Source organism: Heterodontus francisci, chromosome 27 (assembly GCF_036365525.1).
Source record: "Heterodontus francisci isolate sHetFra1 chromosome 27, sHetFra1.hap1, whole genome shotgun sequence".
Taxonomy (NCBI): domain Eukaryota; kingdom Metazoa; phylum Chordata; class Chondrichthyes; order Heterodontiformes; family Heterodontidae; genus Heterodontus; species Heterodontus francisci.
The window spans coordinates 75,177,857-75,191,026 of NC_090397.1; the positions used below are offsets into that span (position 1 = coordinate 75,177,857).

At 43.8% G+C, this 13,170-nt stretch overlaps 1 protein-coding gene across 1 annotated transcript in view; it reads left to right on the plus strand.

Annotated features, from left to right (window-relative positions):
• LOC137384960 (protein piccolo-like) overlaps positions 1–6,925 on the plus strand; it is a 631,016-nt gene extending 624,091 nt beyond the window's left edge. Inside the window, exons 29-31 of the mRNA XM_068059672.1 lie at positions 3,512–3,644; positions 6,410–6,463; positions 6,900–6,925. Coding sequence (XP_067915773.1) covers positions 3,512–3,644; positions 6,410–6,463; positions 6,900–6,925 — 213 coding nt within the window. The remainder of the gene's footprint in view (positions 1–3,511; positions 3,645–6,409; positions 6,464–6,899) is intronic.
• The last annotated feature ends 6,245 nt before the right edge of the window (positions 6,926–13,170 follow it).

Here is a 13,170-nt window from a genome sequence, read left to right on the forward strand (position 1 = left end):
AGGTATGATCAGTAAGTTTGCAGATGACATGAAAATTGGTGGTGTTGTAAATAGTGAGGAGGAAATCCTTAGATTAGGGAGATATAGATGGGCTGGTAAGATGGGCAGAGCAGTGACAAATGGAATTTAATCCTGAAAAGTGAGAGGTGATGCATTTTGGGAGGACTAACAAGTCAAGCAAATACGCAATGGATGGTAGGACCCTAGGAAGTACAGAAACTCAGAAGGACCTTGGTGTACTTGTCCATAGATCACTGAAGGAAGCAGCACAGGTAGATAAGGTGGTTAGGAAGGCATATGCGATGCTTGCCTTTATTAGCCGAGGCATAGAATATAAGAGCAGGGAGGTTATGATGGAGCTGTATAAAACGCTAGTTAGGCCACAGCTGGAGTACTGTGTACAGTTCTGGTCACCACACTATAGGAAGGATGTGATTGCACTGGAGAGGGTGAAGAGGAGATTCACCAGGATGTTGCCTGGGCTGGAGCATTTCAGCTATGAAGACAGACTGAAAAGGCTAGGGTTGTTTTCCTTGGAGCAGAGAAGGCTGAGGGGGGACATGATTGAGGTGCACAAGATTATGATGGGCATTGATAGGTTCGATAGGAGGAAACTGTTTCCCTTAGCGGAGGGGTCAAGAACCAGGGGGCATTGATTTAGAGCAAGGGGCAGGAGGTATAGGGGAGATTTGAGGGAACATTTTTTCACCCAGTGGGTGGTTGGAATCTGGAACGCACTGCCTGAAGAGGTGGTGGAGGCAGGAAGCCTCACAACATTTAAGAAATATTTAGATGACCACTTGAAACGCCATAGCATACAGGGCTACGGGCTAAGTGCAGGAATATGGGATTAGAATAGTTGGGTGCTGTATGGCTGGCACAGACATGATGGGCCGAAGGGCCTGTTTCTGTGCTGTATAACTCTATGACTCTATGACTTGTATATCCTCATTGAGGGCCATTCGAGGGTTTTCAGGAACCATCGTCATGGCCTTCCTGTGACTGTAAAAGTAGTTTCTTGCAACCGGGTCCTTCCAAGGAGTGGCAGCAGCCATTGGTGGCAACTCGCAAGCAGCAGCACGTCATTGCATCACGGAAGTGACAGATGCTCTGTTCGAGAGGGCCAGGGGATTACACTGAATTCAAGGTGGATAGCAGCACAAGGATGCTTGCAAGGGTGATATTTTTAGTTTAGTTTAGTTTAGAGATACAGCACTGAAACAGGCCCTTCGGCCCACCGAGTCTGTGCCGACCACCAACCACCCATTTATACTAATCCTACACTAATTCCATATTCCGACCACATCCCCACCTGTCCCTATATTTCCCTACCACCTACCTATACTAGGGGCAATTGCTACTGGCCAATTTACCTATCAACCTGCAAGTCTTTGGCATGTGGGAGGAAACCGGAGCACCCGGAGGAAACCCACGCAGACACAGGGAGAACTTGCAAACTCCACAAAGGCAGTACCCAGAATTGAACCCAGGTCACTGGAGCTGTGAGGCTGCGGTGCTAACCACTGCGCCACTGTGCCGCCCTATGAAGGACCTAAATGTCGTCTATCACACTTGGGAGTCACTAGCTGACGAAAGAGGGAAATGATGACACATCCTGTAGACTGGTGTGCACTACCACGATGACCAGTTGCTGCAGCAGCTAGGCAACAGGTGCCAACATCAAAAACAATAACTCACAGCGTTACTTGGCAGATTCACGTGCGGCACTTGTGGCAGAACCTGCCTCTCAAGGATTGGCCTTCACAGCAGTCAACAAAGGTGCACCAAGAGAAGACACCCCACTTAAATGGATTGTTTGCTGCATGCCCATCATCTTTCCTAGATGGAAGGATGCCAACCAACCAATCCAACTGGCACTCAAGCTTAAAGAGCAGTGGGATTTGCCTCGCTCGCTAGGATTCCCTCAGGTGCAGGGGATCATCAATTGCACCCATGTGGCCATCAAGGGACCGACTGACCAGCCAGGGAGATTCCTCAATAGGAAGGGATTCCACTCCCTAAATATTCAGCTGGTCTGCAACCACAGCAAGCATTTTATGCAGGTGTGTGCACGCTATCCTGGAAGCTGTCAAGTCACCTTCATCCTTCGGCCAACGCAGGTGCCGCAGCTCTTCATGGAGCCATGGGAGATCAGTGGCTGGCCTTTAGCAGATAAGGCTTATCCTGTGCGGAGATGGCTGATAATTCCAGAGCATGACCCTGCCACGGAGGCTGAAAGACAATACAACCGATGCCACCTGAACACAATGGTCATCATTGAGAGGCCTTGAGGTTCAGGCATCTTGACCAGTCAGGTGGCATCTTCCAGTACACTCTCTCAAAGGTGTCTCACACTGTGGTGGTCTGCTGCACTCTCCATAATATGGCCCTGCAGTGAAGGAGTGGACCTTGAAGAGGGAAAAGCGCTGGAACGGCACAGCTTGGAGGAGGAGGAAGAGAAGGAGGAAGATGAGGACAAAGAGGCTGAAGGAGAACGGAAGAATGGTCCCCATGCTTTTCAGGGATGTTGCTGTGGTAGGCTCAGGAGGTGAAGCACTTATCAAGATGCCGGGGCCACTCTGATCCAGACATGTTTCAGCTGAGCTATATTCAGCGTGCAGGATATTTGGAGAGGAGAGTGTCATTAATCTGAGTGACAGCAAGCATCTGTTCAAAACAAAAATCAGCAAACCTAGAATGGCACTATCACTGCAAGACTCCAAAGTCTCCACCTGACACCCTCTTCCCCAACACACTCCTTTGCTTTGCTAATCCTTACTTTCCATTCCCCTGCTTTTCGCCATGATGAAATGGAAACACACAAATCTGCCTTAGTGCAACAACATTCCCTGGGCTTTATTGTATAACAGTTTAATGTCATGTACAACAGAAATACCCAAGTGACCCACAAAGTGACATTACCAACGTGGTGGCCTGCGCTCACAGCCACTTACCCCTTTTCCTCTCTACCTGTCTCTTTGTGTGTGTGTGTGTGTGCGCCCGCGCGCAAGTGGATGCAGTCGCAACAATTTCAGTTTAAGGCGTATTGATCAATAAATCATTTCTGTTTTAAACCCATAAGTAATTTGTCACTGTTGTTTATTTGACAAATAAAACAGAAAGGGTTACAACCCTAATAACAAAGCACACTTGCTGCGGTCAGGTGTGAAATAAAGAGTGGGAACCACACAAACCCCTCACCATTTGGCCATAACAGCAGCGAATGCAACCCTGGGCCAATTAACTGGTTTTCCAAATAAAATTGCAACATTGCCAATGCGGTGTGGGGTCAGGACTCAGAAATGAACGCAATGTTGGGGATCCTGTCCCCAGAATTGAAATCCCATCCTTTGAAAGTTAACACTTGGAATTGTCCCAATGAAATTGGAAATATCAACAGCACCTGTGAAAAGATAACACATTTATATCTTTGTCAGAATTAATCTCTTGTTAACCTGTGCCTTGCAAACTTCAGCATGATAGAATTATTCACTTGCTTTCTCTGTTTTAGATTTTGCTAGTCTCAAATGGTGGCAAGTTCATGAGGAAGACACTGATTGGTGAGGCATACATCTGGCTCGACAAAGTGGATCTGAGGAAGAGAGTGGTTAACTGGCACAAATTATTAGTCAGCTCTACAGAAAGCCAGCGAGGAGCTGCACCTAGTTTCAATCTGCAAAACTGACATCGTTACCATGTGAAAGCAGAAATCCAGCTCTCTGGCCCTGTCATCTTGTACAGCTAGGTTCTTCTAGAAGGCCAAAGGGAATGTGTCCCAGTCTGTTTGGACTGTAGCTATCAGGCCTCACCAAGGTCTAGTATAGTTCAGTCTCACATGGCTCAGAACAACAGCATTTAAAAGGAAGAAACTAGGCAGTAATATATTTACCACCTCACTGTGTATAAATGTAAGAAAATAAAGTGCTGAGAGGAGTAACATACACCTATAGGCAGGTGCTGATGCATCAAGTATGGAGTCCAGCTGAGACAAAGGATATCTGGTTATGGAATTTGATCCTTTAAATGGTGTAAAGGGAAGATGAGCCCTGATAGGTGCAGAAAGTTAACTGCCTTTTACAGGTGAAAATATCAGTATATCGCTCCGATGTTCAGTCACACACACAAACTTGCAGTATTTTTGATGGTATAAAAAGATTCTTACAAGTTGTATTGTTCAAAAAAGATAGCTCTGAAATAAAGGTATTCAGGCTTTGTTGCTTTACAACAAAACTGGTTATTGAGGGAGCAAGGCAAAGCTGTGTGAGTCAGAGATTATAAATGGAATGTGCATTTCAGACCAGGCCTTTTTCTATTGGGGCTGTATGGAGACATGTGGCATTGAATGCTGGTCTGATGTACTTTTGAAGTCTTTGTGTGGATTACTGTAATTCTCTGACATACTCAGGTGAAGGACTATAGATATGAACCATATGCAAAAAAAAAGATACTGGTTTATCAATAGCAAGAAGGCAGAATGGTTTTGTATTGACTTGTGGACATAATCTAAATTATAGGAAGAGATAAATTGTCTGACAGGAAATTTGAAGGTAATCACATATCATTCTTAAATTTGGCATTTTCTAGGCCATTTATTAAATCCTACATGGGATTCTTGCTTTCTTCCCAGAATTGCAGCCTTTGTTTAAACAACCTGATGCTAGAGATGAAAGATTTGCTAACTGCCGATGTGTGGGATTTGAGTAGAGTGATTAATTGGCTGGCAGTATATTTCAGAGACATTCATATATAGTGAAGGCACACCTTGATGGTTCAGGTATGTACCAGAACTAGCCAGTAGGATGCTGGAAGACCTCTAATCATCACCAATTAGCAGCAGAGTTATCACATCATGTTTTACTTCTGCTAAAAAGACCAATTTTCTTTTACAGTTATGACTTGCTACTAGTTTCAGAGGGCTTGCTGAGGACATGCGCATGTTCAACCAATTTTCCTTCTGTTGTAGTCCTGAATGTTTAATTAGATTCCATTGCTGCTTAGTTTTATTCAGTATACATAAATTCAATTCTGTATATATGTGTGCGTGTATACTTTTGGAAATGTGGGAGGAGGGAGCTTGGGTAAGAAAGAATTAATCCTGAAGATAAATCATGCAGTAAGGAGTTTGTAATATGCTTCCAAAGTGTGTATGGTCTGTTCTATACATATACATATATATATATATATATATATACATATATATATATATATAAAATAAGACTTGCTCAATTTGACTGGAGGTACTCTATGCAAAACAGACCCTACAAATTATGGATGCAGTTGTTAAAACAAAAAAAAAATGACATGAAGTTGGGGCTAAGCTGTGAGTAAAAGCACATTGTGTATATGTTTTCTTATCATGTTGCACTCCAATGCAGTGACGTGTACAGCGTTGACAGCGAAAAAGGTTGTGCTGATACTATATTAAATATAACCACTGTAAAAAAAAAGTAACTGATAAATAGAATAACCAGTTACTAGGCAAAACTGTACAGCAGTGAATTTCCGTCGTAATCCATTATTTTAAAGAGAGGGTTTCCTTTTGCTTGCCTACACAGGCTTTATGTTGAAGTAAAAAAGCAAATTGCAACAATAAAATCTCAATAAGATTTATCCAATATGTCACTGCCTGCCTGGCTTTAACATTTCCATGCAGCCTGTGTTATGTGTGTAAGAGATAATGAAGATGTTACTGCATTGTAGGTAACATAACTTTTATTACGGGGACTTTTTAGATCTGACACCATATTATAATATTTCTTAGGATTTATGTTACTTGCTAACAGTTTTCAATCCAAACGTTCTACATTTAAATAAAAATATAATTTATAGAAACTAGGAACTGAGAAAATAGTTGAAACATACAAGATGACAGCAATTTCAATATGTGCTATAGATCATTTATATCAATATTATTGATATGGATTATTGCAGTAATATCAACTGTTATAAATGACAACTGTCTTTATTTCTGGGTGTTTGAGGAGGACATCACATTTATGTGCATACAGATGTTACATTTCCTAAGGTAGCTTTAAAGGAATTCTTTTATTTCAAAATGAGAAAATTAAAATTAACAGCATGAATACATTCCAGTTTTAATACAAGTTGGAGTGAAGCAGGGCTCGGTTTAAAATAGAAATCTAACTTTGGCTTGCCTTTATGTCAGTCTGATTCAAGAATCTGGAACCTGTGTTTTTAACTCCCCTGGTTTTGATTTTTGAAAATAGTCTTCAATTTTATTGAACTCTTGATAAAAATCTATCTTTAAATAATTGTTCGTGGTGTTGGTAAGAGAACTGTAGAAATTGTATTTAAATACCTTGAAATACAGCCTATGTTGACCTGCAGAAAGGACACTGTTTCTTTAATGCCATATTGTTGTAATAATGCTGTTTGCTGTCTGTTTTAGTGAATCCCATGCCCATTAAACCTTACCTGATGGATGAGTGTCCTAGTGTCTTAAGTATGAATAAAACATTTGTCTGATGCGAATAAAGTGGTCCCTTTGTACTATGTAAATAGAACTGTTTTTCTACAGCAGATTTTGAACCTTTTTTTGGTCTGGCATTCAGCATGTGAATGTGAAAATGTACTGGTCATTTGAAAAAAAACTTTAAAAAAAGACGAAAAGAAACATGAAAAAATCCACTATAAGCTATTGTGTATTAATTGTTCCAGGTGTTCAGTGATGGCTGAATTGCTTGTGTGCTGTCAATCTTTCAGTACCTGTACAGCAAACCTGTTCTTTATTTTATGAAAATAAATTGCAGTTATCCCTGATTTTGAAAAAAAGTCATGTGTTGCCCCATTTCAGATCCACTTGGAGATGTTGCATGTTTTATGGGTGGCTCACTATCTTTAATTTTTAAATTAAGTTGATTATGTTTTGTTGTTTCCAGATTCTCTACAAAGAGAATCAATATGAAGGTTGTATAAATAAAGAATTATTCCACATGATACCTGTATAAATAATGCTTGTAAATCTGTCTGGAATCTCATTCAATGTAAAGATCATGATGTCATGGTATTGTGATTGTACACGGAAAGTTTCTAGAGACACTAGATTCAGACTGTGCTGTATAAAAGCTGTTACCCTACCCTCACTATTAAATATTGAAAAGAAACAATGTGTTTTGTTCCTTATTTGGTTACCCAAGATTTTATTCATCAGGGTTAATCTTTTAAATAAAAACAGAAAATGCTGGAAATACTCAGCAGGTCTGGCAGCATTTGTGGAGAGGGAAACAGAGTTAATGGGTTGAATTTTCCTGGAGTCAGGAACCCAGCGTCAGGACCATTTCCAGGTCCCGAGGCCACACATTTTGGTAGCGCCTGCTGGCTTAATTTTACTGGAAGTGGCCAATTAGAGTAGGCCGCCTCTGCATTTGCCATCCACACGGCACATGGACACAGGAGGGCCAATTGGAGGGACCAAAGGGAGGGCCAGCAAGCAGCCCCACTGGAAATGGTGAGCTCTGCTCTGGCAGACATAAAGTGAGACGACACCACAAGATGCAGGTGCTCACCTAATAGTCCAAACGACATGCAAAAACTAAGGGCCAGAAATGTCAGGGGCATATGACTGCAGAGAACACCTCCAGATGAATGCATTTGACTGCGGATGTGCCGTATACAAGCTTTCTGTTCCTTCAGACATGAATGTCTAAAATCATACGATGACGGCCTGACCTCCCGCCATGAAGCCATCTCCAATGCATTGCTGAGATCCTGACACAGTGTGAGGCCCATGCACCATTCATACAGTTTTATTGAAGTGCAAGAATAGGGGCTAATTGCCCTTTAAAATACGTTAATTAGCTACCTGCTGCTACTGGGCAGATGACTGTTGCTGCTGGAAGCCTGCATGGGGACAGGAACAAATCAAACAGCCAACCGGACGTGCTGCATTCTAAATTTTACACCACCACCCCCCCGCACACCTCCCACCCCCCCACCCCCGCACACCCCCCGCACCCCTCCCACCCCCCGCACCTCTCCCACCCCCCCCCACACCCACCCGCACATCTCCCACCCACCCTCCGCACCCCTCCCAACCCCCCCGCACCCCTCCCACCGCCACCTTTTGGGGCTGCAAAAACTCTGGAAAACGTTGCAGTCGATGACCTTTCATCAGAACTGGGCTTAATTTTTTAAAATTATTTTTATGATTGACTATTAGAAAAAAAGTACAATCTTTGGACCTTTGCATATTGAATACAATGTTACATGACTACAGAGCAGATAGCTGCCATATATTATATTTGTATAACACATACCAGCCATAACATTTTCCAATTTTGTTTAATAAAAATTAAATAGTAATTGTTAATTCTGAGATTGCAGTTGTTATTGTACGTCAATAACACAAAGTAGGTTCACAGTTAAAACTGCAACATAAGCATTTTATAATGCCATCTTTCTACAGAAATGATTTTCTGTTACTATTTCTGCATGAATCACTTGACATCATGGGGTTCCCATAGTAACTGACTTTTATAGTGCTCCAGTTTATAGGTTTAAATAAAATGTTAAAAAACAAAAAAATATATACATTTGACAATACCATGATTAAATTTAACTGAATTGTTTTGTATCTTTGAATATCTGTAGTTAAAGCCTGGGCTTGGTTTGATTTGATTTTCACTATTTGCCAGGATGCATGAGTAGCATTGCATGGTTCCCTCTCAGCCCCTTTGCACCCCTTTTGCAGCCACTCCCTGAGCATGTCATGCTCCCTCCTGCATGACCACATGCAAGCCCAAAAACTGATATGGGTATGGAGGACTCACCTTGCGGACGGGCCCCACGCCTCCGGCATTCAAATGGGCCAGTCGCTACACGATCACGGTAGGCTGGCTGGACACGTGACGAGCGGCGATGCCACCCTCATCTGATCCCATTGCCAGGACCCACAACCGGCTGATAAAATTCAGCTCCCTGTTACATAGCACTGTGTCTTCAAATCACTTTCGTTTTAAGTTTTTGTCTTTCCCCTCAACTTTGCTACAGGAGCAGGTCAGAGGCTGCGAATTCTGTAGTGAGTAACTCACCTCCTGATTCCCCAATGCTTGCCACCATCTACAAGGCACAAGTCAGGAGTGTGATGGAACACTCTCTATTTCCCTGGATGGGTGCAGCTGTAACAAGACTCAAGAAGCTCAATACCATCCAGGACAAATCAGCCCGCTTGACTGGCACCCCATCCATCACCTTCAACATTCACTCCCTCCACCACTGACACACAGTGGCAGCAGTGTGTACCATCTGCAAGATGCACTGCAGCAACTCACCAAGGCTCCTTCAAAAGCACTTTCCACACCTGTGGCCTCTGCCACCTAGAAGGACAAGGGCAGCAGATGCCTGGGAACACCACCACCTTCAAATTCCCCTCCAAGCCATACACCATCCTGACTTGGAACTATATCACTGTTCCTTCACTGTCGCTGGGTCAAAATCCTGGAACTCCCTCCTAACAGCACTGTGGGTGTACTTATACCACATGGACTGCAGTGGTTCAAGAAGGCAACTCACCACCACCTTCTCAAGGGCATTAGGGATGGGCAATAAATGCTGGCCTGGCCAGTGACACCCACATCCCATGAAAGAATAATAAAAATGGACAAATTCTCCACAAGCCTTTTTGATAAGAAAAATGCAGAATTTGGAATAATGTTCTACTCAGCAAACTGCTATTGGTCATATTGTTACCAGGTCAGCTTAATCCATAAAGAGTCTGATTTTCAAAGACAACCATTGCCTTTTATTAACTTCAAATATTATTAAATTTGTTTTATATTAGCGTTTTACTAGGAAGAAAATTGGTGAACATTACTGCTACAGTATTGTTATCCCTGCCGCTCTGAGTGCAAATTAGAATATCGGAGCTCTTTCCCACAAAAGACTGTGGATGCTGAGACAGTTGGAGGTTCAAGACTGAGATACTTTTGTTGAGTAAGGATATCAAGGAATATGGAGCTAAGGTGGGAAATGGTTGAGATACAGATCAGCCATGATCTAATTGAATGGCAGAGCAGGCTTGAGGGCCCGAACGGCGTACTCCTGTTCTTATGAAAAGGAATGAAATGGGACGGACGACCTGGCACTGGAAATGACAATGGCAAATCCAGCCCTGTCGACTGTGCAAAGTCCTCCTTACTAACATCTGGCGGCTTGTGTCAAAATTGAGAGAGCTGTCTCACAGACTAGTCAAGCAACAGACTGACATAGTCATACTCACGGAATCATACCTTGCAGGCAATGTCCCAGCCACCACCATCACCACCAGCAGGACAGACCCAGCAGAGGTGGTGGCACAGTGGGAAACAGTCGATAGGGAATTGCCCTGGGAGTACTCAACATTGACTCCGGACCCCATGAAGTCTCATGGCATCAGGTCAAACATGGACAAGGAAACCTCCTGCTGATTACCACATACTGCCTCCCCCTTGGCTGATGAGTCATTGCTTCTCCATGTTGAACACCAATTGGACGAAAAACTGAGGGTAGCAAGGGCACAAAATGTACTCCAGATGGGGCACTTCAATGTCAACAATAGTGGCTCGGTAGCACCACTACTGGCGAGCTGGCTGAGTCCTGAAGGACATAGCTGCTAGACTGGATCTGTGGCAGGTGGGGGAGGGGGGGGAACCAACAAGAGGGAAAAACATACTTGAGCTCATCCTCACCAATTTAACTGTCTCAGGTACATCTGTCCATAACAGTATTGGTAGGAGTGACCACCGCACAGTCCTTTTGGAAACGATGCCCCGTTTTCACATTCAGGATATCCTCCATCGTGTTGTGTGGCACTACCACCGTGCTAAATGGGATAGATTTCGAACAGATCTAGCAAAGCAAAACTGGGCATCCATGATGCGCTGTGGGCCATCAGCAGCAGCAGAATTGTACTGAACCACAATCTGTAACCTCATGGCCCGGCATATCCCTCACTCTACCATTAACATCAAGCCGGGGTACCAACCCTGGTTCAATAAAGAATGCGGGAGGGCATGCCAGGAGCAGCACCAGGCATACCTCAAAATGAGGTGTCAGCTTGGTGAAACTACAACACAGGACTACTTGCATGCCAAACAGCGGAAGCAGTATGCAATAGACAGAGCTAAGCGATCCCACAATCAACAGATCAGATCAAAGCTCTGCAGTCCTGCCACATCCAGTCATGAATGGTGGTGGACAATTAAACAACTGACAGGAGGAGGCTCTACAAATATCCCCAAAGATGGGGGGGCCCAGCACATCAGTGCAAAAGATAAGGCTGAAGCATTTGCATCCATCTTCACCCAGAAGTGCTGAGGGGATGATACAAATCGGCCTTCTCCTGAGGTCCGCAGCATCACAGATGCCAGTTTTCAGCCAATCCGATTCCCTCCACATGATATCAAGAAATGGCTGAAGGCACTGGATACTGCAAAGGCTATGGGCCCTGACAACTTTCTGGCAATAGTACTGAAGACTTGTGCTCCAGAACTAGCTGCTCCCTAGCCAAGCTGTTCCAGTACAGCCACAACACTGGCATCTACCCGGCAATGTGGAAAATTGCCCAGATATGTCCTGTACACAAAAAGCAGGACAAGTTCAACACAGCCAATTACTGCCCCATCAGTCTCTTCTCAATTATCAGCAAAGTGATGGAAGGGGTCGTCAACAGTACTATCAAGGTACACTTGCTCAGCAATAACCTGCTCAGTGACACTCAGTTTGGGTTCCGCCAGGTCCACTCAGCTCCTAACCTCATTACAGCCTTGACCCAAACATAGACATAAGAGCTGAACTCCAGAGGTGAGGAGAGAGTGACTGCCCTTGACATCAAGGCAGCATTTGACCGAGTATGGCATCAAGGAGTGCTAGCAAAACTTGAGCCAATGGGAATCAGGGGGAAAATGCTTCACTGGTTGGAGTCATATCTAGCACAAAGGAAGATGGTTGTGTTTGTTGGAGATCAATCATCTCAGTACCAGGACATCACTGCAGGGGTTCCTCAGGGTAGTGTCCTAGGCCCAAACATCTTCAGCTGCTTCATCAATGACCTTCCTTTAATCATAAAGTCAGAAGTAGGGAGGTTCGCTGATGATTGCACAATATTCAGCACCATTCGCGACTCCTCAAATACTGAAGCAGCCACATCCAGATGCTGCAAGACCTGGACAACATCCAGGCTTGGGCTGGTAATTGGAAAGTAACATTCACACCACACAAGTGCCAGGCAATGACTATCTCCAACAAAAGAGAATCTAACCATCTCCCCTTGATGTTCAATGGCATTACCATCGCTGAATCCCCTACTATCAACATCTTGTGGGTTACGATTGACCAGAAACTGAACTGGACCAGCCACATAAATGCTATGGCTACAAGAAGTTGCTCAGAGGCTAGGAATTCTGTAGCAGGCAGCTCACCTTCTGTCTCCCCAATGCCTGTCGACCATCTACAAGGCACAAGTTAGGAATGTGATGGAATACTCGCCACTTGCCTGGATGGGTACAGCTCCAACAACACTCAAGAAGCTCGACACCATCCAAGACAAAGCAGCCCACTTGATTGGCACCCCATCCACCACCTTCAACATTCACTCCCTCCACCACTGATGCACAGTGGCAGCAGTGTGTACCATCTACAAGATGCACTGCAGCAACTCACCAAGACTCCTTAGACAGCACCTTCCAAACATGTGACCTCTACCACTTAGATGGATAAAGGCAGCAGATGTATGGGAACACCACCACCTGCAAATTCCCCTCCAAGCCACACACCATCCTGACTTGCAACTATCGCGTTCATTGTCGCTGGGTCAAAATTCTAGAACTCCCTTCCTAACAGCACTGTAGGAGTACCTTGACCACAAGGTTCAAGAAGGCAGCTCACCACCACCTTTTCAAGGGCAATTAGGGATGTGCAGTAAATGCTGACCGAAACAACAACGCCAACATCCCATGAACAAATATAAAAATAGAATCCTGCTGTATTCTTTGAGCACCTAACTCTGAAACAAATGAAAGAAAGTCACTAAAGCTGAAATTTTAAGTTTTGCGAGAAGCTACAGTGTTCCCATGTGAGATTTTGTTCAAGATCAATGAACAGAATTGTTGATGTACTATGCACTTAGCAACATCTTGTAAAAATTCAAACTCTTATATCCTTTGCTAAAGTTTT